This window comes from Lonchura striata, chromosome 12, assembly GCF_050655825.1.
Source record: "Lonchura striata isolate lonStrDom1 chromosome 12, ASM5065582v1, whole genome shotgun sequence".
Taxonomy (NCBI): domain Eukaryota; kingdom Metazoa; phylum Chordata; class Aves; order Passeriformes; family Estrildidae; genus Lonchura; species Lonchura striata.
In genome coordinates, this window is record NC_140714.1 from 19096091 (window position 1) to 19121298 (window position 25208).

Genomic DNA, 25208 nt, shown 5'->3' on the forward strand with positions numbered 1-25208 from the left:
TAAAAAAGTAAGGTTACACCTGTCCATTGTTTCCTTTACTCCGGGGTTTGTTATGTTATTACTTAGAGGGAAGTCATGTCCTTGAATTGGTGTTGAAACCTAGTTTCTGACTGAGGTTAAACTTAAAGAAAAGGGGCAATTTACAGGACAGGCTTCATTTGTGTGAGGCTGAACAAAAATCATTCTGCTGTGGTGAATAAAAAACCTTTAGTCATAAATATTTGTCATTTTACAAAGCAGAAGTTTAGAGTTTTGTTCACAGGAGTGTGGTGAGTGTTGAGATTTTGATTTTAGATTTCCAGTGCAAGCAGAGGGGTCTTCATTCTGAGGGAACTTCATAGGGTCCTGAGGAATGGATTTGGGTTTAAAAGTTATTTCATTCCACACTTTCATACTTTTATCTAATTTAAATTATTTTTAATGATCCTGTAATTAAGGCACTGCACTTGGAATACAACATTTCTGTCTTTCTAAGCAGAAAACTGTCAGAGGTGGGGAAGCAAAAAGGTGAAGACAGTGACATTATCCCAGGGGAGAAATTTTCCATGGGATGAGTTTCCCATACAATAAATTACCTCCAGGTGTTCCTAACTTTATTTTTTGTATAATTCTATGCAAAACTCTAATAATTCTTAACATAATAAAAGATTTAAAGATAAATTAAGTATAAATATGGAGAATATGTGCTGAACTTTGTGCCTATAATGGAGACATCAAGATGAGGAAATGATATTTATAGAAATCTTGGAGCTTTCAAAAGACTGTAGAATTTGAAATTCTGGAGAATCAATGCATGTTTAATAATCCAAAAAGAAAAAAGCAAAATTACAGGGAATGCTTGTGGCCAATCTTTTAAAAATGTGTTCATGCAGGACCTCTCAGAACCCTGGAGTGTTTGTGCTGAGGATTTGCTTTCGTTTGGTCTTTACACTGTGCACTCTGCAAATGCATCAGATTGTGCAGATGAGGCAAATGGTTGCTGCCTTTTCTCCTGCCCCTGGAAGCCTCCAGCTGTCCTCACAGCTCAGATTCTAATTCTGTCTGTGATTCTAAAAAAACCTGGGAAACAGCAAATTGTTCTAGTAATGTGGTGAAATATAAGGACATGGTGGTAACCAGCACCATGAAAAAAATTATTTTCCACCCTAATTAGTCCTCAGTACTCTTAGAAAGTATTGGTAAAAACACCCTCAGCTTTTTTTTTTCTCCCTTCTTGATTTTCATTGGAGCAATAGAAGCAATGTTTGGAAAAATAAATATCAGAACTTATCTTGAGGAGGATTCTTTCTCAAGGGGAAAACCTTGCTAAGTTCATGAACTTCTTCCAATGGTAGGATTAAGATCTTGCTGGGCCAGATTTATCAAAGCCATTATTCCATTAGTGAAGATGAGAAAGTGAGCAGTATTTCGGTCCTGCTGAGTCTTTACAAGCTCCTGGGTTGAATGCTTGCAGGAACAGGAATGTTGGCTCAGGAAAGGTGGGAGCATGTCAGTGCCTCTGCCAGGCAGCCCCGCCGTGCATTTCAGCTGGAAAAGAAATGCCAGGTACTGGGATGTGTCTGGGAGGCTGCAAATAAATATTTGGATTGGCCATGTCTTTAAAATGCATTTCAATTGATTTTATTAAGGCTGGCATCCTTCCAGAAGTGCTGAACAAACACTTTGGGATCTCATCCCTCATCAGCGAGATAAATGCCAAAATTCCGGTTGACTTCAAAGGGAGCAGAATGAAGATCTCAGTCCCCAAAAGACACAGTGGGGTTTTGATCTCCTGAACAGGAGGATCACCTGGCAGGCTTTGTTTGACAGGCAGGAATCAGGACCTGCAGGGAGATGAGTGATTCCTCAGTGCTCCAATCACTGGAGGCACGTGGAGCCTGGGCTCAGCCTGGTTTGAGCCTGGTTTTAAAGATGTTTTCTCTCTTTAGATGTGTTGTTAAGCAGTCAGGATGTAACAGCTTTCACTGAGCAAGATAACTCCTTCAGTGATCCACTTGTCCAAATGAATGCTTGCTTCAATCTTTTTTAATCTGATTTTTCAGCTGGAGTTGGTGACATGGAACAGTGAATGTCCTACAGCAGTGACAGGCAAGGAGGAAGCACAGCAAGGTTGGCAGGGAAGGAAATACTTTGTGGTAGGGAGGGAAATAACCTTGCAGTAGGGAGGGAAATCCCTTGTGTTAGGGGCACTGAGAAGCTGGAAAAGCAAAACAACATCTTGGGGTAGACTATTTACTTGTCAAGGAAAAGCTGCAAAATTTGGGGTGGCTGGAGCTCACTGGTTTGCTCTGAGACTGTCTGACCACACAGCTCCATCCTCAGCCATCCCCATTCCCTTTTTGCCTTTTAGGATTGCTCTTGGATTCTGTTTGGGTTCTGTTCCTCCCAAGTGACCTTCCCAGTCCATTTCCCAGTGCCAGTCCCTCCAGGGAGGGTTTGGGGCTCAAATCCAGCAGGGACTGGAGGGGATTGAGTGGTCAGGCCAAAATGAGGAGTGTGAGCTCAGATTTTGGTGGGGATTGGTGACTTTGGGCTGGTCTGGTGGGGATTGGTGGATGGTTTGATGGAAACTGTTTTGCTGTTCATGGCTGGATGCTTCTCCTATTCCAAGCAGCTTTTCATTCATCTTGAGACTCTTAGCTGTAAAACATTCTCTGGAAATTTTTAGATAAAAAGCCTGAATATAGCTCTTTGTTAACTTCCTCCTTTCAAATTCTCCACATCTCCTCTCCTGTGTCTCACTTTCTCTTCTGAGTCAATGATGGCAGCTGTGCCCATTTATAATTTTCTAATTTAAACATAATTTTCTTGCATTGTGCCAAGCCAGGCACCAGGGTTTTTTTAAGTTGCACTGATTGAGATCATTATTTTTCCTTCTGCACACTGCTGCTCACTACTCAGTTAATACATGGAAGAAATTATCCATTTGAGAATCATGGATTGAAGAGAAAATTTTCACTAATTAACTCTCTTATAAAACGTTTAGGAACAGTTTTAACATTAGTAAAATATTTAGGTCTCCCACAATTAATAACCTGCTTATTTTCTTGCATTTCAAAGTCAGAATATACAGATATTTGTGGGGAGGATATGTGCAGCAACTCAAGACCCAGCTCATAGGTAAAGATTTCTCCTTTTGATGGGTGGCTTCTTTCTAGTTCAACAAATAGACAAAAAATAAAAAGTTTTCCTTTGAGCCAGAGATGGGAATTTCATTCAGCTGTGGAGACAGCTGATGTGCCTTGGGGAAAAATATGGGAAGAAACAGATGGCCATAAAAGGAGAAGCACTGGGGAATAAAATAATTGAAAATTCCAAGCAAGAGTTTATACATAAAACCTGTAGAAGCTTACTGTACATAAACAAAAATCCAAGGTAAGAATCCTGCATTTTTGTTTGAATCTTAAAGGGAGTAACCCAGGTAACTTGCTGGGTTTGCATTCACAGTCTTGTTTGGGGTTTTGTGCTCTGTGGAAAGTTCTGCCATGTTCCACGGGATATGCACATCATGTAAATAAAAAGTATATTATTTTAAGTTGAATCTTACCTGCATTTGTCTGCAGGATGTTTTGACTATGTTTGTTAGTGTTTTCTGCTCATAAAAATTAATAACAGCGCAAGTCAAAGCAGTTAAAAATTCAAATGGGCCTTGCAGTGTTATGAACTCCCTTTGAATTTTGCAAATTCATCAAACACCTTCTCTGTGGGTCTTATAATATCTGCAACTATAAATAGCTCTTCTCAGGTAGGGGAATAATTCTTCAGGATTAAGTAAGTAACTGTTCAGACTCTCTATTCTGGCTCTTGGTGAAACACTTGTGTGCATCCAACCCAGGCCATTTTATGATTCTATGATCTTCGTCATGATTTTAATTGTTGTATTTGAAAAGTCTTATTTGGGTGTAATTTGTACGTTCCTGTGGGTCCTTTCCAACTCAGAATATTCTGTGATTCTTGAGTACTGTGACAAGCCACTACAGCGTGTTGAGATTGTGTGTCTGTCTGTCCCAAATTCTAATTTATGTGCTGTCAAAAAGGTTTTCTCCTCCTGAGACTGAACTTCTGTTCACTCACTGAGGGGGGAAAACCCCCTCCTTGCCTTATATGTGTAGGTCAGCATAAAACATTGCATTTTGGCTTCCTTTCAAGAAATCCTCTTTATTTCTTGCTTGGTTGTTCCTTTCCAGTCTCTGAGCAAGGCAAACCCTGATTAAAAGCACTGAACACATATCAAAGGCACAGAACTGTTTCCAGGGAAATTTCTTCATTTTTATGTTGTAAGAATAATTATAATGAGTTTGATTTGCAACTGCTGCCAGAGCAACTCTTGCAGTCGAGTCAACTTGGAGAAGGTTAAAAATACGGTGGGATAAGCCTGGGCTTCAGCCAGGGAGAAAAATTCTGTTCCTACTTGCCCAGCATGAAGTGCAGAGCTCCCTCCTGCCCCTCTCTCCCTTCTCCCCCTCGTAGCCACGAGCACTCTGTCGTGTTGACACTGGCACTGGAGCTGCCTTGCTTTGAGTTTGAAAGGAGCACTTTTATCATTTCTAATGCACAGCCTAGGGCCAAAACAGACAAAGCAATTTGGGAGGACGAGGTTCAGCAGGAGGCTGGAATTCCCATTGTGCAGCCCTTTGGGAATGGGAGTCTGGAGCAGTTTTCTGTCACAGTCATAAGTGATAAAAGCTGCTCTGCTTGGTCAGCTGAACTCCACTGGGGTGGGGATGGGCTTGTGGCCACCAGTCCTTGAACACAACAGTTGTGATCTGCTTTGTTAGAGCTGTCAGAATTAACCCATCTTGTTTAATCCGGTTCTTAAACTGCAAAAACTGTAATATTCCCATATATCACAGTATTTGAGATTCACTTATTTTGTTTTATCTGATTCTTAAACTTCCAAAACCATAATATTCCCATATATCAAAATATTTAAGATTCACTTCTTTTGTCCAATCCAGTTCTTAAACTTCAATAATCATAATATTCCCCATATATCACAATGTTGATTGACTTATTTTGGTAAATGCAGTTCTTAAACTTCAAAAATCATTATATTCCCATACATCACAATATTGAAAACTCACTTCTTTTGTTTGATCTGATTCTTAAACTTCAAAAATCATAATATTCCCACATATCACAATATTTGAGATGCACTTATTTTGTTCAGTCTGGTTCTTAAACATCAAGACCCCTAACATTCCCATATATCACTCTATTTCTCAAAGGTGCTGGCCATTTCATTGTTTTGATCCTTCCAGAGAAGTTAATTCCTCAGTCCTGGAGATGAGTTGACTGCTGCAGGGGGATCTTTGTGTGCCCCTGGTACTTTTTCATCCCCAGGCTTTTCTCTTGTCTCAAGCCCCATATGGCCCTGTCCCCGCAGTTTTTCTCTCCAGTGTTTTACCCGTGTTTTACACAAAGGATTTTTTCATTCCAGCACCTCTTTGTCCTTTATTTCAGTCACCAGAGGCTTCTCCATGTTTTGATTTGTGCATCTTGTGACCAAACTCTCAGCTTGTCTTAAAAAATTATTTGATTTTATTTTATTTCTGTCTCCTTTTGAACTCTCCTCCCCAGTGCTGTCAGTGTTCTGACACCTTCTTTCTCCTGCAGGATGTTTCCACTCTGCAGTGATTTTAGAACCCAGGCAATAAATCTTTCATCTCAGTTTCTATGAAACACTTCCAATAAATCTCCTTTAACTCATTTTTTCAGAGAGTTGTCACCAATAATCAGACAACCTAAACATGTTTATCCTTCAGTCTCACTGCTGCATGATTTCATCAGTTTAGCTGCTGCCCTTTCTGGATATGCTTCTAATTTCCTTTTTTTATGAATTGTAAATCAAAATGACACCACCATTTTCTCAGAGTAACAAAAATTCTCTTTATTAATGTAATTGTGCCATAGTGAATAAGTCAAGGAACACAATTGCCTCCCATCATCCTGCTGGTCTGATGTCGTTTGAGTTCTGTTACAAACATGAAGACATGCAACACTTCTCCCATTCCCCACTGTCTTCTGGCAACCCTTGACTCACTGCATAATTTCCCATAAGTTTTTACGGCACGTTACATCTTTGCATGAACTTTTATAATTATAATAACTTGTTACCTGTGCTGCCTTTTGAGTAATTTGATGGGGTTTGACTTCTTCTTGTTAGCAGCAGTGCCAGAATTTCAAAAGCAGATTCCCCCAATGAGATAATGGGATGTGCCTGCCCAGCTTTGTGCTTGGGCTCCATATGAATTTCATTTCTCCTTGTTCTGGGAAAAGTGCTAGTCTGGAGATAAATCCCTTTTTGATTGGCTGCTCTAAATAAAGCAAACAGCAATTGTCTCTAAACTAATGGCACTGATGTTATCACTTCCCCAGATTAGAACTCGGAGACATTGATGGAGATAATTTCTTTTATTGAACCTGATCTTTTAGGGTTTTTTGCTCGTGAAAAATAAATCCTCCTCAGTTCTTTAACGAGACATGAAGGCTAGACACAGTTTTTTGTTCAAAAGGGATGAAGTTTAAAGTAAGTGTAAACTATTTATTAAACGTAGTTTTATTCATTAATTAAGAATTTTATAAAATAAATTGTGTCTGTATCGCATGCAAGGCTTAAAATTCTCCAGAATTCAAAATTAAGCTGAAGGGAAGAGTTGATATTTCCATATAAATATAAAAACTCCAACAGAATCAGTACACATTTGGTCATACCATGCTCCCAGTGAGACAGAGAGATCCAAACTAGTTAGATTTGTGTGCTAGTATATTAGCACACAAATAATGTATGTAATGTGCTAATTAGCACACAAATAATGTGTGTAATGGGCTAATATTAAATATTTTGCTGGTTGAGGGACACAAACCCAGCTTTGTGGAGCAGGAAGAGCTTTTGGCTGGGTTGGAACACGGGTTAAAAACCTTGCTAGAATATTTTAGAAAGACTCCTGCTCCCTGCTCCATCCTTTTACACATGAAGACAGCAGGTTGAATTCCTGTCCCATCTGATCTGTGTTTCCCATTGGTGTCCTCAGTGGGCACTGCAGCTCAGTTTGGAGATGTCTCCAAGCCATTCCTAAATTCCAAATCCCTCCAGCCATGGCTGGCAGTGCTGGGGATTGTTCCTTGCCCTGCTCAGCTGGGAGCTGCTGGTCACAGCTGCCTCCTGTGGCACCAGCTCTGTGGCCAGCCTGGCTGAGGGGGGGTTATAGATGGAAAAAAGGGGCTGGAAAAACAACTTTGACCCGTGTGGAAAGAGGCAGTGCAGATGTGTTGTAATATCCTTCCCCCTGAGCAGACAGGATTAAACAGACTTTGTCTGCTCCCAGCAATTAAGGAGTTTGCAGGGCCCCATGCAGGTTCCAGCTTGCTCCCAGCTGCGAGAGGAGCTTTTCTGTTTGTGCACAGATGTTTTAGCTGTTGCTGGTCTCTTCGTTTTGGGGTTTGCTCAAGAACTTTAATTTTTCAAGCAGCACCTCGGTCTTCACTGCCAGCCTCTGGAATTTTGGATTCCCTGGAAGCAGTGCTCTGTACAGCCCAAAAGCAGGCCTTGCTGTATGTGAGAACAAAGGCAGAAAATCCAGGGCTGTTTATTCCTGGCCACAAGAGCTTGCTGTCATCGTGACTCACAGACAGACCCTGAGAAGCTCTGCTCAGGGCTTTATTTACTGGAAACTCCTGAGCGTGAGTCTGGAGCTCTGCAGCACATCCCCAGGGTGCAGGCTGAGGCAGGGGCAGCTTGTGCACAATTAATAAGAGAAGGAGCGGGGAAATCACTAATTAAAGCTCAGACAGAAATAAATGAGGTTTTTCATGCTGGATGGGGTGATCACCTGGCTGCCCTGGCACTGAGGGTGTTCTTTGGGAATCCTTCAGCTCTGAGGAAGGCTCAAAGGCTGGGATTTTGATAAGGGATTTTGATAAGGGCTTGGTGCCCTCACATCCCTCTTTGTCCCTGGCAATTGGAGAGGTTTGCTGAAGGCAGTCTCAAGTCCTGCCTGCTCTTCATCCCAGAAAATGAAGCGTGCAGATGCAAACCTGAGCTGGGATTGTTACAGCCGGGGTGGTTTTTAGTGGTGCTGGTTAATGTTATGGGACTTTCGTTGTTGGGATTTCAGTGGGGCTGCACAAAAGGATGCAGAAGTTTCCCTGAGCAGTTCCTTCCTTACAAAACCAACCTCACTCTGAGCAATGCTTAAGTATCAGGTCAGTGGGAAATGAGTACATCACACTAGGACAGCTTCATTTAGTCCTTCAGGAACCTTTTGAACTAAAAAACAGCTCCTTGACTTTCAAAACAAGAATTATAAAGTATGGTTTTCTACTAATTATAGATTATTTACCTACTGAAATAATTAGACAGCATTTGGTTAAATAGTTAAACTTGCTGTTTAGGTTTTTCAGCTGGAGCTTCACTGCAGTGCATGCTGAGCAGCACATGAAAAGCAAATGCCACCCCTCTTTCCTATAGTAATCCCCTTTGCCACGAAGAATAAATAAGAGTTAATTAGATAAAACAACTTTAAAATACTTTAAAACTGTAAATTTTAAGCCTATTTTTACTATACTTTCTTACATATTAAGTTTGTTGTAGACAATGTATTAAACTTTTAATAAGATAAAATTACTACTTAAAGACTAAACAAAGTCTTATGTATTTTGAGCTTTAAATTAAAAAAGATTCAGTTAAGTGCTAAACCCACTGGAGGATGAAATTGTTCATGACAAATATGACTGATTCATTTCAGTAACATCATAATGTCAGTACAGCTTAACTTGTTTAATAACCTCAGTTATTACATTGATGGTTTGTCTTAGAGAAGGAAGAAACTGCTTTCCAGAAGGAGGTTATTCCTTTAGGTGAATTATATGTGAGCAGGAAGACTCTTAAAGCTTGCTTTGTCGTAAAGAGTGCACTGATAGAGCTGTGATTTGTAAAAATCACCCCTGTAAACAGTTTATTCTCTCCATTACAACTGTGTGTGTCTGGAATAATTTATCAGGGTTGCCTGTGCTAGGTGTTGGTCACTACAGACTTCTGTCTGTGGAAGAAACAGCTCATGACTTAAAGAGAAAGGCAAACTGCTTAATTTTCACAATGCAGCTAAACTGTATTACATGTTGTGCAGAGGGGCAGAGAAGAATGTCTCTAATTCAGATTTAGCTCATTAGAAAGTATCTTCTGCTACTCATAATGAAAAATGAAATGGGGAAAAGCAGCCAGCCCTGATGTGGAGGAAATCAAAACCTCAGGTTTTAGCTGCAATTTAAAAATTTTATACAGTTCTGAAGATAGAGAACTTCAGTAGAATAATTATTTAGATGTGATTTATATAATGATTTTTGTTGTGATAAATCACACCAAAAGAGAAATATCAGAGGTACATAACAGCTCTTAAATTTTGTGCTAAAGTAGTAGCATTTGAAAGGTTAATGCAGAAGAGGGGTCTGAAAATACAAAATTCACTTTTCTGAGCTCCCAATGAGGATGTTTGGGCGGAATCCTGCTCTTGGGAAAACTGTACTTTGTGTTGCATATCCTTTATGGGGTTGTTTGGCTCAGGTTTGGGTTTTCTTGAAGTCTCTGCATTACACAACACTTGAATGCAGCACTGGCATTTTGCAAGAACGTTCCATTGAGCCAGAAAAAGGGATGTGCAGATTTGATGTGGGATCAGGATGAGGATGAGGTGGTTCTGGAGCTGAAGTTGGGATGCAGCTTCCAGCATCCCTGAAAGTGTCCTAAGCCAGGTTGGATACTGGGGCTTGGAGCAGCCTGAAACAGTGGAAGGTGTCCCTGCCCATGGCACTGGATGGGCTTTAAGGTCCCTCTCAACCCAAACTATTCTGGGATTCTGTGGTTCCAGAAGTGTAATATGATTTTAGATCTTTATAAAAGAGTATAAATCTGTTTTCAGGGGGGAAAACATATATATATATATATTTATATATATATATATATATATATATATATTTATTTATTTATTTATTTATTTATATATACATATATATATATATATGGGGGGGTGGGTTTTTTTTGGTTTTTTGGGGGGGTTTTTTTGGCACCTTGAAGGTGTCACTCATGGCATATTCTGTTCTCTAAGAGCTGCTGGAGCCTGTCCCTCCTGGCACCAAATGCTGTTGGAATGGCAGTTCTGGGCTGGGTGCTCTGGGGTATGTCCCTGCTCAATGCTGATGGATCCTGGAATCACCTGGCATGAGAAGGAGGGAATCCCAGCATGAGAGGGATAGCCCTGAGAGTTCTGCAGTGTTTGACCATTTTCTGTTTGAATTCAAACTCTTAATAGTTCAAAATTATTCAAAACAACCTCATAAGCATATTCCAGATCTTTCTTTGCAGGGGAAGAAGAGGTGAAATGACAAAAATGAGGTATTTGGGATAATGTAGGGTTAGTGCCATGAAGAAGTGAAGTTTGTTCTCATGGTACAGGAGATCTGTTGTTTGTTTTAGGATGGATTTTATGGCCAGCCCATTGAACATCCCAGTTCTGTATTCTTATTTTGGATCCACTCTCACTCTATTTGCTGCCTGCAATCAGATTTGAAAGTGGCTTCTCACTCTGTCGCTCTCAGCTGGACTCACACGTTCTCTGTGATCCCATCAACTCCTGGAACTGCAATCACAGAAGAGGCCAGAAGATCAAAGCCACCCCAGATGGGGGTAAAGGAATTCTGAGCCAAAACAAGCTGTTTGCCTTGTAAGCAGCTGGGAGCACATCTGGGACATCCCCGGAGCTCCGCGGGCGCTCCTGGGGCTGGGAGCCACGGGGGGCTGCAGCTGGGCTTTGCTAAGCCTGGCTGGGCAGAGCAAACCTGGGCTAACAGGGTTGTTTGGGGGCTGGATCAGGTTGCAGGGGCTGTGTTTGTTCCTCTGAGCCCAGCTGAGCAAGTGCAGCAGGGAGGGTTTGGTTTGGGGGTGCTGAAGCATCCAGTCCCCTCCGAGACTCAGTTGGGTGGGGTGGTCATGGACTCTTCCAGCAGCTTTGGGATATGGTTCACCCTTCATCAGGAGCTTGGGAGAACATTGCTTTGGTCCTGGGAATGAAAAGCCAACAGCAGAGCAAGTGGGCACCCACTTTGTTACAGCAGAGAAAAATTGGGAATGAAACAAGATAACTAAGGCACAACTGCTTGCAGACAATCTGTTAGTCCAGCGGGTGTTGGAATTCTGTGGTCAGAAAATCAAAATTTTGAAAGGGCTTGCAGAATCTAGATCCCTGCAAGAGCCTCCAGGTCCAAAATCTCTGCATGGTCTCATCAAAATTCTTGTTTGTTCTGTTTCCGTATTGATTGAAGGGTTACAGGAGTAAATCTGACACTTGGACCCAAATTTTTAGCAGAATCTGGGTTGGATATGGTTTTAAATCAGCACATAAGTTGAGTGAATTTGAGGCTGCCTCTGTTGTTTACCATTAATTTATTGTTATTTTACTGTTAACTTATTGTTAATTGTTAATTTATTGTTAATTTTTTGCATGGGCCTAGCAAATGTTTCCAGAGCAGGGCAAGGTGCTTGCAGAGGTCTCTCATTGCTGAGGCACCTTCTGCTTTTTCAGGTTTTTCTGTCCCTTTGAAACAAAACCAAACCAGAAACCTGATCTGCCTGTTCTATTTCTAGAACATCATTACCTTACCTTTAATTGCTGATTCGTTTTCCTCTCTGTGCTTTTATACCAGCACTTGCAATTTTCTGGCTAATGTTTCTTTTGATAAACCTGATGGGAAAAGTGACTGGATTAATCAAGAGGGTTGCTAGCATGTAAAATTTTAAAACAAATGGATTTATCTTCCCTAAGTTTCTGCAGTATATAATATGAAATAAATCTGAAAATCCACTATCCTCTGAGCTTTTAACACTGTAAACCATGTTCTTTTATTCCCTCAATTCATATTTTCAGAAATTATTTTAATTTCTAACTACATGAAGAGCGTTCCTCCTGTAAAAGAGGAGAGGAGGAGGTTTTCCCCACCTTCTTGCTGCCTCCTCCACAAGATAGAAATGTTGTGTATACACCACATGTATCTCCATGGAAGCAATGATGAGATTAGTGAGGTCACTGGGTAAATCAAAGTTTTCATGAATTCATATTTTGATTGCATTTCAAGTTTTCTGTTTCTTATGTGTTACAGGCAGTGCATGAGGAAATCTGCTTATACTAAAGCTGTGCACAAAATTCACATGTAAGATGATACAACTGCACGTGGGACATGTGTTCATTTTTTCTGCCAAATGTTATTTTCTGATAATGGGAATTGAGCTGAAAAGTATCCCTGTTGCTGGGTTTGGAATTCTTTAGAATAATGTACATTTTGCTTGTGTTTGCCAGCTACACTCGGTGAGGATGGAGTGTGGTCAGTCAAACGGGAAAATGCTGAAAATTGACTCATATCTGGGTTAGGTGACTTTCCAGTAATACTTTTTATTGGTATGGGAATCTCTGTCTCATCTGAAATTGATCTGTGCTCTTCAATCAGTCACTAAAACCTCAGGGGATTTCTGTGATTTTTTTTTCCCCCTTGTAGAATTTGGGGTTTTCTTGGAAAAAAGTGTCGCCAGCTACGTCGGGGAAGGTTTAGGTTGGATATTAGGAAAAAAAAATAGGAAGAAATTTTTCACTGAAAGAATAATAAAGTACTGGAATTGTCTTCCTAGGGAGGTGGTGGAATCACCATCTCTGGATATGTTTAAAACAGACTGGATTTGGCACTTGGTGCTATAGTCTAGTTGTGGTGTTAGGGCATAGGTTGAACTTGATGATCTTTGAGGTCTCTTCCAACCTCATCATTCTGGGATTCTGTGTTCGCAGGGACAGTTCCCTTCATGATCTGATTAGCAGATGTCAGTCCAAGTTCCTTCTCCCACCCAAAATCTCTGACTCCATGAAGGGTGCAGAGAACGTGCCCTGCCTGGCCAGCTGGGCTTTCCTGAGAATAAATGAGAATTATCTGGTGATAGGTGAGCACAACTCTGGAATTCAGCATTTTGAGCTGCTGGGAAGACTGGATGAGTTTGTGCTGGTCTTGCCAGGAGGGTGTTGCTCTGTCAGGGGCTGTGAAGAAGCAATGTGAGGATGACGATGATGGTGAGGATGATGATGATAATAGAAGACAGATTTATGGAGTTGTGGTAGCTGTGGTCTCACATAACCAAGGTGATCCTTGTTTCAGGAGATGATTTAATCTCATTTTTGGATGTAAAAACACTGAAGCAGGGTTCTTGGAGAGGCTGTGAAATCTCAGAATCGTTTGAAGCTCAAAACTGGACAAACCATTCTGGAATCTGGGGTGGTTCTGTGACAGGAGCTGAACACCCTGAGGCTGTGAGCCCTGCTTGGGGTGAAGGTGACAGGAATTATTTCCAGAGGTGTCCTGGAGCTCAGGGATTCTGTGCCCCTTAGAGCACTGAGGGTCCCTTAAGTGCCATCCTTTATAATCTCTTCATAATTTCTGAATGGTTTATTCCTGCAGTTCAGTTGTGGAGTTAATCTGCTGCTCATTTTTCATCAGTAATTACCAAATGTTTGATTCTTATGATGTGAAAGCTCATTTAGAGGCTTCTGACAGCAGTTCTGCATCACCTGGGAGTTAAAGAGATGCAGTGGGACAAGGGAAATTCTGGATTTGCAGCAAAACAAATAAAGCCTGGGCAGTTGGAGTGGCACATACTCAGGTGTAGAAATTATTTCATTATTCTGAGATCCATTTATGTATCCAATCCACATTTTCTGTACAAGCCTTGAAAGTAAATTTGCCTTTATATCTGTGCTATCATTTTTTTTTTTTCAGGATTTATACATATGATGAATATAAACTTACAGTTTTATTTTTAATGTAAAACTTGGGCACATCAAAGAGGGAAGGTGATAGAAGATTTCAAATATACTCTATTAAATACTACAGTGTTTGATTTTCATTTCAGTCAAAGGCTTTCTATCAGATTTAATCATACCTATGACAAAATTTCCATCAATTGTGGCTTCCTTCAAACACACGTTCTCCTTGGACATCTGCCTGTTGGTGGTAGTAAAATGAAGTTGAAAATCCCACACAAAACAGAATAATGGCATCATCAAACGTTCTTGGGGGTGTGTTTATTTATTTTCCCACTTGTTTGCAGTTTTTAAGAGCCTGAAGAAAAGGCTTGGTAGTAGAAAGTCTCCTCTTAGAGACTTTGCAACAGCTCCAGTGCTGAAAAATGCTCTTTTCAGCTCAAAGACAGGAGAGAAATTGGCTTTGTGTTTGCTGCTGCTGTGCTTTGGGACTTTTCTTCCCTCATAAAACAAGGAACAATGGAAGGAAATCTGTCTGGGGCATTTTTATACCAGAAAAAACCTCCTGTGCATTTTTTGTTTCTTTCTTTTTTTTTTTTTTTTTTTTGTATTGTTTTGTTAATTGTTAGTCGGGACCAGAAAAAAATCCTTTTTGTGAATGTTTTCATGTAATTTTCTATGAATACCTGGGAAAACTGCTCAAAACCCAGGAGGGACTAATTAGTGCTTGGTGCTACTGCTTGTATATCTGCTTGGAACTGGAGATATTAAAAAGACTTTCTAGCTAAAAGTTTATTTGTAAATAAATATTTTCCGTACTGTTTACTTGACTTTTTCTGTTTTGTTTTTAAAAATAGCTTTTAAAGCCCTTCAGACACTAGTTCTATCTGAACTATCAGTTCTTCTATCTGAAGATACCAGTAGAATTACAAGATTTTTAGGCTTTAAGGCCCCTTTCCAACCCAAACTATTCTGTTGTTTTAAGGACTCTACATGTATTTTTAAAAAATTAATACAAGAGGAACTTGTATTACCCATCACCCTGACCTTACAAGCTGTGGCTGTGGGCTGAAAATACAGAATTTTGGAAAGGCTGGAAGGGCAAAACAAGCAGCAATCAGGGCCACCAGCACTGGAAAAGAAAAAAAAAAAAAAAAAAAAAAAGACACAAGGCTGATGGACTTGATTTTATTGCAGGATAGTGAAGGGAAGGCTGTGGTGGCAGACACAGAAAATGAGAATTTGTGGAGGTACAAGGGATACCAGGGATTTGTCAGCCAGGTCAGCTAGCTGAGATAGGGCCACTCTGTGCAAGGATCTGGAGAAATTATCCACCCTTTCCTGCACCCGCTGCTTTAATAAAGCAGCTTGAAGAAATAAACGCAGTTTTTATAAGCCTTGGATTTGATTTTTTTTTATTTTGTTTTTTTTTTTTTTTTTTTTTTTTTTGTTTTTTGTTTAGGTTACTTTCTGTATGTTTAAGTTTGGAATTGATGTGTCAGCTGAAGGATGAAATATCTGATAGTTATTCAGATTATGGCCTGCCTCTGAGTGTAGTTGTATTAGAGGAAGTTAGAAGATATTTTTTTTAAAAAACTTTGGGGAATGACTGTAGGATGAGGTCTTGCACTGGGAGCACAGGTGGATCCTTGGTGGAGTTCATTCTCCAGCTGCAGGCACCCAGAGGAGAAGTCATAAAATGGGAAAATAATAAAGCCTGGCTGGGTGACACCAGTTTTGGAGCTGTGGTTGTGGAAGTGCAGTTTGCAGGTACCAGGTGTTCCTGGGCTAGGGAAGGAATGCAAGACTCCCAATTCCATTGGATTCATTGAAAGAGCAGTCGGAGCTGTGGAAATCAATCAGTGGGAATTTGTGGCTTTCCCTCCTCATTCTTCCTATTATCTATTATTATATCTAATATTATTTTTTTTAATTTATGTTTATTATTTATTTATATTCTTGGATCTTGGAATTTGGACAGCAAGGAGTGCCCTGAGCAAAGCAAAATCTCCTCTCTCTTGAGTGTTCACCTGGGTGTTTTTTTTCCTGTGGGAAAGGGGGATGGGGAGGGAATTGTTGAGTATGGAAAACTCAGAGTGTGCTGGGCTTGAGGGAGATGAGGGAGGTGCTCACTGTGCAGGGGAGAGAGATAAAAGGAGGGTGCTGAACTCTGGAATTGCCCCCTCAGTCTGCCTGCACAGGCTGCAGGCTGGACCTTGCAGGGATCTCCTGGATTTCAAGGTGCAGTTTGGGTCTTGGTGGAGCTTGCAGGGATTTTCTGGACCTTGCAGGGATCTCCTGGATTTCAAGGTGCAGTTTGGGTCTTGGTGGAGCTTGCAGGGATTTTCTGGACTTTGCAGGGATCTCCTGGATTTCAAGGTGCAGTTTGGGTCTTGGTGCTGTTCCTGAGATGCAGCCAGGGATGGAGCAGGTCCCACAGGGGTGATGCAGCCTGCTCTGGCCAGGTCACCTCAGCACATTCAGCCACACAGCCACACACACCTGGGGATGCTGAGCCAGATATCCATGCTGCAAAGTGATTTGGGCTGCCCAGAATCCTGGTGTATCCTCTCTGTGGTAAAGCACAGAGCTAGAACATGATTTACCTTGTATCTGTCCAAAAACTCACATTTTATTGCTGTGAAATAGCAAAAGGTTGCTTGAACGTGTTCTCTTTTCATTAAAAATCCAATTGTTTCTAACTCATAGCCTGAGATTTGATGATTGCTCTGTGAAGCCCTGTTCTCATGTGATCCTCAGCTGTGCTGTTTGATTGATGACACATTTCATTTTCCGCCTTTAGAATTTTCCTCTTTACTCCTCACCATATGTAAAGCATTCATAACCCAGCAAACCCTGTGGTCTGCATAAAAAAATCTCCTCCAGGTCCTCCTGAGCAGCATGTTTTGGTCCATGTGTCTGTAAATTAACCTCACTTGTGTGTAGAAAACAACACATGTGGGGCTTGGTTGTTTGTTTGGCAGTTTGGAGACAAGAAACTTCTCAGAATCCCCTCAGGGTACATTTCTATTCTTGCAGGTTTATTTAGAAGATAAACAGTCACTATCTGTTTGAATCACAGCTGTTAATTTAAAGATTTCATTTAAATCACAGCTGTTAATTTAGAGCCTGGCTGAGTGACACCAGTTTTGGAGCTGTGGTTGTGGAAGTGCAGTTTGCAGGTACCAGGTGTTCCTGGGCTAGGGAGGAAATGCAAGACTCCCAATTCCATTGAATTTGTTGAAAAAGCAGTCTGGAGTGTGGAAATCAATCAGTGGGAATTTGTGGCTTTCCCCCCCTGCCTCGTTCTTCCTATTATTGATGAAAATAATAGGTGGAATTGCAAGAAAACAAGTGTGGGAATCCTTCCCTTCTCTTGAATAGCCATAATTTGCATGTGAAATTTAAGAAGCTCTCCAAAGCAGTTTGAATGGAAAAGCAGGTATTGGAAGGAGCAGGTGCACTCAGATAATCTGCCCAGGTTTGTGCAGGCTGGGGTGGGGCTGACAGCTGCTTCATTATCTTCTCATTCCCTGACTTCTGTCTTTGCCTGTAGCTGTGTTTGGGTTTGCCTCACCCAGGTGTGATGCAGGACAGAGAAAACGTGAAAAAAATCCAAATTCACAGCTTGGTTTGGAAATCAGACTCTCTTGACAGTCATTTCACACACTGTCTTTCTTGGCTTTCTCTATTTTATTTCCTCTCTTAAAAGGTTCACTCTTTTGAAGTCATCCCCAGAGTTTGCACTGTCATCATCTATTAAAGTTTATACATCATTTTTTGAAAACATCTATTGCTCCTAATCAGGAGCCTCTGATAATTCAGCTGTCAGTATTTCACACAACTTCCTTTGCACAATCCCATGGAGCTCATTTTCTTGAATTTGCAATTGTTAACTTCTGTATTGAATCCTTCTCTTTTGTTTTGTGTTTTCCTCTTCCCTCTGCATGTACTGTGTTAAGATACCATTACCTTGTTCTTTCTAAACCTTTGTGAACTGGACACGAAATGCTGTGCTGGACGTTTGGAAGTGTCCAAGGCCGAGTTGGATTTGGGCTGGAGCAGTTTGGGACAGTGGAAGGTGTCCCTGCCCATGGAATAAAATGAGCTCTGAGTCCCTTTCAAGCCGAGCCATTCTGTGGTTTGATGGCTCTGACTGCTCTGAGATTGCATGAAGTGGAGCCTGGCTGATCAAACTCTGTCCTCCTGGAGGGAAGATACTTTCAAACATTTAAAAATCATCCTCTTCAGTCCAGGATGTTTGGGTGTTGGTTAAATACCTGGGAACCTCATTGTCAGTGTTTTAGTGAATATTTTTTGTTAAAAGCCTCCTTTTTGCTCAAAGCCTCCTAGAAGAGAGCTGAGCTTTAGATGGGAGAGTTTCCTTGCCAGGGCTGCAGTCTGTGGGCTTTGTTTTTGGGCTCTGGGCTAGGGGGACTGTCTGAACTTGGGCTTTCTGCTTTTCTCTGGCTTGAATCATACCCTAAACTCTATTTAAAGATTTTGGTTTTTTGTATTTATTTTCCACATCCTTGACCCTGACTGGCGAGCTGGACATTTGTGTTTGCCTTGGCACGCTCCGAGCTGCTCATCTAGGGCAGGATGAAAACTCTTTTTTTCCTTTTGTAAACAAACTGTTCCTCAGGATTTTCCATAAGGATTTACACCACCATTTTGTGCCTCTTCTAGGAACAGAGAAAACCTTGCCATTCAGTTTTCCTTTTGCACAGCTCGTAGCACTGCAGAGAAATGTTTGATTTTATGTCTTTCCCTAGGTTGGATTGGAAGAGCTTTTTTCAGAACATTTTTAAATTCCAGAAGTAGTCCATTTTTTTTCCTCTGAGGGTTTATTAAAGCTATAGGTCAATAGGCATTGTTGCCTGTCTAGAAAAGGGGTTATTTGTATTTTTTATTTGTCTACCCACTGCAGTGAGAACAGGGCCCCATTGTCCCAGGCACCGTGTGCATGTAAAATACTGCTTTGTGCCCTGAAGAATTTACAGCCTAAATAACTGTTCATGCTCTGCTGCCAGGGGGGTTTGATATATTTTAGTGGCCAGGATGTAAAATGAGAGAATAACTCAGCTGGCCACTTGATGCCAAGACACAAGTTGTGTTTTGGAACAGAGGAACTGAGTTTTATTTCCCCTGGGACACAGAAATGCTGCTGCTCCTTTGGTCAGGTCGTGGCCAGGGATTTGTGGGGGCTGTGTGCTCTGGGAAAATGGCATTTTTGTGCTTCTCCTCCAAACCACTTGTCATGTGTCATCTGCAGCACTCCACGAGAGTTGCAGATAATTTGGGCAAGTTTGGAATGCTCACAGATGCAGTTTTATGTATCGTGAACTTGGTGGTGTTGGTATTGAACCCAGCTCGAGGCTCAGCACCCGTGTTAGTCCTGAGCTTAAACCCTGCCAGGTGCAAAGAGGCTTTTTTCCATGAGCTAAACCTCTAAAATATCAGAAAAAAAAGTGGTTTAGGAGCATCCCTGTTTCTCAAGAAGAAAAAGCTTGGAGGATATAATGAGAATATGTTCTCCCCCAAATAGCTCTAAAATCCCTGGTGTGAATTTCCACTGCTGCACCTCAGTGTGTTCACAAGGACACCTGGATATTCTGTGAAAATAATCATTTTTTCCCCACTCTATAACCATTTACTGGCCAAGGGCAAGTCAGAAATGAAAATCACAATGATGTTTTACAGCAGGGAAAAAAAAAAAGATGTAGTTTAATTCTTTTGTAAGCAGTAGAAAGGTACAAATTTCCACATAACTTCTTGTCCTTAAGGTGCTGTTTATGAGATCTAAGTGTAAAATGACCAATTAATTCTTTGTGAATGTCGAGAAATTTTTCTGCAGTGTTTAGTAAAATAAGTTGTTTATTAGAAGTTATTACTCACGTGAAGTGTGTGCCAATAAGTCAGCAAAGCAACTCAAAATGGCTGGGGTTTGATCTGAGCCTTACTGAAAATGATAATAAAGAGCAAATAACCAAATTGATTTATTTTTCTTTAAATGACAATAAATAGCAAATAACCAAAATGATTTTCTGTAAATGATAATAAATACCAAATAGCCAAAGTGACAAATGCTGGAAAGTAGATAAAAATATCCCCAAGATGACAAATAGTTGTTGGTGTGTGGTTGTTAACAGAAGAGAAAATACTGAATTTTCTGTAATGCTCCATTGGTGCTACTCAGCAGTTCATAAAATGATATTTTATTATTGTTTTTAAACAGCAATGTGAACTTTTAAGAGTGTTTCAAGAGCGTATTTCAACTGCACAAGCTAAAATTCCTTTTTTTGTTGCAGATCTGGGACATGAGTGATGATGAAACAATTTGAAATCAGGTGCTGAGGAGGAGGATGATGCTCTGGAGTGCAGCCCTGCCTTTTATCTCTGCTTTGAGGAGTTAATGATTGCTTACCCCTCCTGACTGCTGGAAAGACAAACAAACAGAACCCACGTTTTGCCATGAATAACTGCACTGAAAAAGCAGTCTCTTATGGACAGAACTCACCATGTTTTCATTTTTATTGTGTAAATAACTGCAGCAATGTGCTTATGTTTAAACCTGGTCTGTCTTCTTTTTTTTTTTTTTTTGTGTGTGTGTGTTTTTTTTTTCCCTTGCTTTTTTTTAAGCTTCTAAATATGGCTTGCATATAAAAAAATGCTGCTTAAGTAATTTTGGGTGGTTTGTTTGGGCCAGGTTTTATTTTGCTTCTCAGTGGCCATGTCCAAGCAGCATTTCTGAATGGCTTTTTTCATCTCTCTCAGATTTGGGGCACTTTAGTTGGAATTTGTGAAGACTGAGAATTTTCTGCTCTTGGGAGTTAAATTTCATGTTTAAAGGTGGGGAGGAGTGCATAAGGACCTGAACCTGCTGCCTCCAGCACAGGAATTATTTGCAAACTTGAATTTCAGGTGCAGTTGTTCTGGATGTGTCCATGGAGTTGTTATTCCCTGTGAAGATCCCATCTTTTCATGCTATGAAAACTAAATTATTTGACTGATTTGTGCCCAGGAAGAACCAAAATACATTATCTCATGATTAGGCTCTCCTGGAGCTCAGAGGAGGCTCTGGTATATGATAAAAACTTGCTGTAGGAGGTGGTGGGTCATTGATTCAGTCAAAACCTGTAGGGAAATGCTTCAGTGAAATGAGAAATTTGTTCTCTGACTTTGCCGTTCTTGGGTGTGGTCATGCAGAACCTTGCAGGTGTTCAAAAAGAGCAATTCTCCTTTCCTTTTTGCTTTGGTGATTTTTTTAAAGTGGCTTCATAAGCAGAAACAGACGTTTGAGAGTCTTTGAGTTAAAAAAATTGCTTGAGAAAAATGGAGTTTTAAAATCTCAAAGTACCTTTTACTGCAAAATTGAAAGTGAATCTAGTGGTCTTAACTTGGAATGGGTTTTAGAAGGAAATTTGAAATCCCTTTCATAGCTTTATATTGTGGGGTTTATGAGTTAACTCACTTAGAAAGAATGCAAATCACTTCATCTGCCAAGCAGCCTCTATTTCCCAGGTATATTATCAAAATTAGTTGGTCAATCCAATTATTTTAGTTCCTTCCTTAACACGAGCTCTGAAGATTTTTTTGATAGAGAATTTCCCAGCTTTTCTCTCATCAGAACAAATCCAGTCAGGTCAAGAATATGCAACTCCCATCATCTGATCAAAAAGAAGATTTATTGAAACCTGCTGATGTTTGCACCAAGTGTCTAAACTAGCCATTATTGTGTAAAATAGCCATTGTTTCTATTTCTTTATTATCATAATCATTATATTTACATGATATCTTACCTAGGGCAATGTCTAGTTTAGATAATTTAAGTGTAATATAAAAATATATTTGATTGCAATATATTTTGGAAATCAGAGCTGGTAATCAGAGCAAATCACTCTTGGTGGTCAGGCGCTGAAGACTGAGATGGAACCCCTGAAATCTGCATTTTTAAAGCAGTTAAAATACATCATGACTGTGTAGGCATGTTTTCAGCCATGCCATAGTCCAGCTGGAGCCACGAGTTGGTGCCAGGAGAGTTTAAAGGGAATAATCTGCTTTTTTTATCTTTGGGAGCTGCTGAGCATGGAGTGTAAATGGCTCTGCAGTTTGGGGTTATCTAAGACTTGAAAGCTGCACATCTTTCTGAGCCTGGTAAACATTAATAATTGTTTTGAGTAGCTGAAACTCAGCTGGGGAAGTGTCTGCAGGGGAGCAGGAAGGGCTCAGGATCAGTGCCAGGTGTCCTTCCCTCTGTCACTGCTGTGCCACCAGCTCTCCAGGCTGGGCTCCTTCCTGGCCATGTGCTCCCCTGATGTCCCTGATGGGCAGAAACTCTTCACTCTGCCTTGGAATACCTTCCCTTGTCTGACTAAAATGTGGTTTTCGTTCTTCTTGTGGACCAGAATTGTTCTTGTTCCAGCAGAGCTGCTGGGATTGTTTCCTCACTGGAAAGGAAGCAGGGAAGGAGGGAAGCTTCCATGTCTGTGCTCTGAAAGCATTTGGGCTCTGGCTTTTGATGGGTGTTGGTCTTTCCTTTCCTTTCCTTTCCTTTCCTTTCCTTTCCTTTCCTTTCCTTTCCTTTCCTTTCCTTTCCTTTCCTTTCCTTTCTTTCCTTTCCTTTCCTTTCCTTTCCTTTCCTTTCCTTTCCTTTCCTTTCCTTTCCTTTCCTTTCCTTTCCTTTCCTTTCCTTTCCTTTCCTTTCCTTTCCTTTCCTTTCCTTTCCTTTCCTTTCCTTTCCTTTCCTTTCCTTTCCTTTCTTTCCTTTCCTTTCCTTTCCTTTCCTTTCCTTTCCTTTCCTTTCCTTTCCTTTCCTTTCCTTTCCTTTCCTTTCCTTTCCTTTCCTTTCCTTTCCTTTCCTTTCCTTTCCTTTCCTTTCCTTTCCTTTCCTTTCCTTTCCTTTCCTTTCCTTTCCTTTCCTTTCCTTTCCTTTCCTTTCCTTTCCCTGCCCTTCCCTTTTCTTTTTCCTTTTCCTTTTCTTTTTCTTTCCTTCTCTCCCCACACCCCAGTGCTGCAGGCTCCCTGCAGAAGGGCTCTCAATGACTCCCACATTCATCTCCATTTCCAGTGGCAGACTTCCCCCAAATTAGCAGGGAGGGATTCTCTAGAGAAGGCTATTGTAAATTACTGCTTTTACTAAATTTCTGGGCATTTACCGAGTGAGAATCCATTCCAGTGAATGAATGAATGTACATTCAAATACTAATAGCAGGCAAACACATTTATTTGGTGCCTTGTATGCACTTACTGCAGGATTTCTGCACAGATCCCAGCTCCAGTGCTTGCTGTTTGATAGGACAGGCTAAATTTTCCCTTTATTCATGGAGGAGCTGGGATTTTAATGTTATTTGTGGTGCCAGGAGCTCCTCCACCATGGCAGCAGTGAAGAGAAAAATACTGAATTTTCTGCATTGGTGCCAGTCAACAGTCCATAGAATGCTATTTATGATTCCTCTTAAAAAGTAAATATAAACAGTAAACAGTGAAGAACCTGGACTTTCACTGGAGAGCCCAGCCAGGGCTTTCCAGGTGAGAACCAAACCTCCTGGGGAGAGGGAATGAGCAGCCTCAGAGGATCCTGCTCACATTCTGCAATTATCTGATAGGAATATATTGGCATTTTATGGCAGCCTGCAGCTGTGTCACCCCCATGCCTCATCTGGGGACATTTAATTCTGCTAGAAGATCTCACTGGAGAGCTCTGACACTACTTTTGTACCTGAGCATTAAAGAAACTGATGGCATGGATGACAGCTTCTGTTGTGATTTCCCACTTGTGCCAGCTGCAGTTTTGCTTCACCATCACCCCTGCAGTGTGTTCTGGCTGGGGTTTGGAATTTGTTAACCACGTCCCTCGGGGTGATGGGGGTGAGATTCTGGGGGAGTTCCCTTTCCTGGAGCCCTGCCCATGGGGATGGGTTCCTCAGGGCCAGCTGGAGCTGTGCTGGTGCCACCAGAGCGTCCCAGAGCCCTGCCCAGTGTGGCTGCCCTGCCTCAAACCTTCAGCCCTGGGCTGTGGGAGCGAGGGAGGTTGTGGGAATCTGAGCTAGTGATGATCCTGAGATTGCAGAAAGTCTCTGTCTGTCAGCCCCGCTGCCAAAGCAGAAGCCATAATTGGTCTGTGCTGGTTTCCAGGTTGTTTATTCTGTTTATCTCTCACATGTTCTGCTGCCCTGCCCAGCTCTGTCCTGCAGGGCAGCGTGTGGGGCTCTGCCCTCAGTGGGATGTGACAAACATTAAATACCAGAAACTCCCTGGGCTGGATTTACAAGAACGTGCCAATATCTGTCACCTGCGTTGGACAGTGTGTCCCCAGCCTGAACCAACAGAAAAATGTCAACACCACAGTGAAACATGGAGGGCATGAAGAAGGAGAAAAAGGACAAGGCACACCCAATTTCCTCCAGCTTGTCCCCTTTGGACCCCTAATCTAGAATCCTAAAATTTTACTTTTGCACCTGTGCCACACTTAATTATTGCTTATATCAAACACTCAGAGCTTGTAATTCATCCTGTAAGATTGAAAACTCTTTTCCATGGACAGAGATCACAGCCAGTGTCTCTGGGGTCTCTGTCCAGGGGGTTCCTGACCCCTGCCAGGGTCCCAGACCTGCCAGGGCAGCCAGAGGGATGCTCTGGAATCCCACAGGAGATGAGGTGCAAATCACCCCGAGATCCAGGCAGGAAGGTTCCTGATGGCCCAGGCAGGTTGGTTGAGAAGGACCCACAGGAGTTCCATTCCCAGGATGGTCCCAGGAACTGAGCAGATTCTGCTTCAGCACTGGAGGTGTTTTGGCACAACAAAAGGAAACTGCAGTGGTTGTTCCAGGCATTAAAATCATGGAGTTTGAGGAAAAATGTTTTCCCTTCCCTGTGTCCTCAGAGATGCCCAGTGAGGTAAACTAAAATCCCCATTTTGTCATCTTTGATACTCTTATCCCACTTTCTGCACGTTCCTGCCCGTGGCAGGGGTGGCACTAGATCATCTTAAAGGTCCTTTCCAGCCCCTTAAGGTTATATGACTCTAATCTTGTTTCTTTGTATAAATTCTGGCTGCTCACCTTGAACAGATGCAACAGAAGTATTTGCAAAATTGAGTGACTCTGCCATCTATAAGCACTTTATTATAGTTTTTCACTTGTGCTCTCATTTAGAAAACTCCCTGAAATGGGTTTTATTTCTGAGCTTTGCTCTGTGGAACCATGCTGACACTTGTTTCTCTCGGTGAAGCAGTTCTTCCTGAATATCTGTTCCTGAATATCTGTTAACTTGCCTGGCTGGGGTTGGTGGTGGAATCAGAGAAGCATTTGGCTGGACAAGACTCTTTGATCACCAAGGCCAAGGGTTCCTTCAGCCCTTCAAGCTCTCCACTGCTCTGGGACTCTGCTGGGCCATGAAGAACTCGCCCAGCTCCCA

At 41.4% G+C, this 25208-nt stretch overlaps 1 protein-coding gene across 3 annotated transcripts in view; it reads left to right on the forward strand.

Moving 5' to 3' along the window:
- Positions 1-23540, forward strand: part of ATG7 (autophagy related 7) — an 83142-nt gene extending 59602 nt beyond the window's left edge. For 2 of the 3 annotated variants that reach the window (XM_085590761.1, XM_085590762.1), the window contains exons 19-20: positions 10472-10718; positions 20102-23540. In XM_085590761.1, the coding sequence (XP_085446887.1) occupies positions 10472-10696 (225 nt within the window). In that variant the 3' untranslated portion in view covers positions 10697-10718; positions 20102-23540. The remainder of the gene's footprint in view (positions 1-10471; positions 10719-20101) is intronic. The other variant, XM_077786052.2, reaches the window with a different exon arrangement.
- The last annotated feature ends 1668 nt before the right edge of the window (positions 23541-25208 follow it).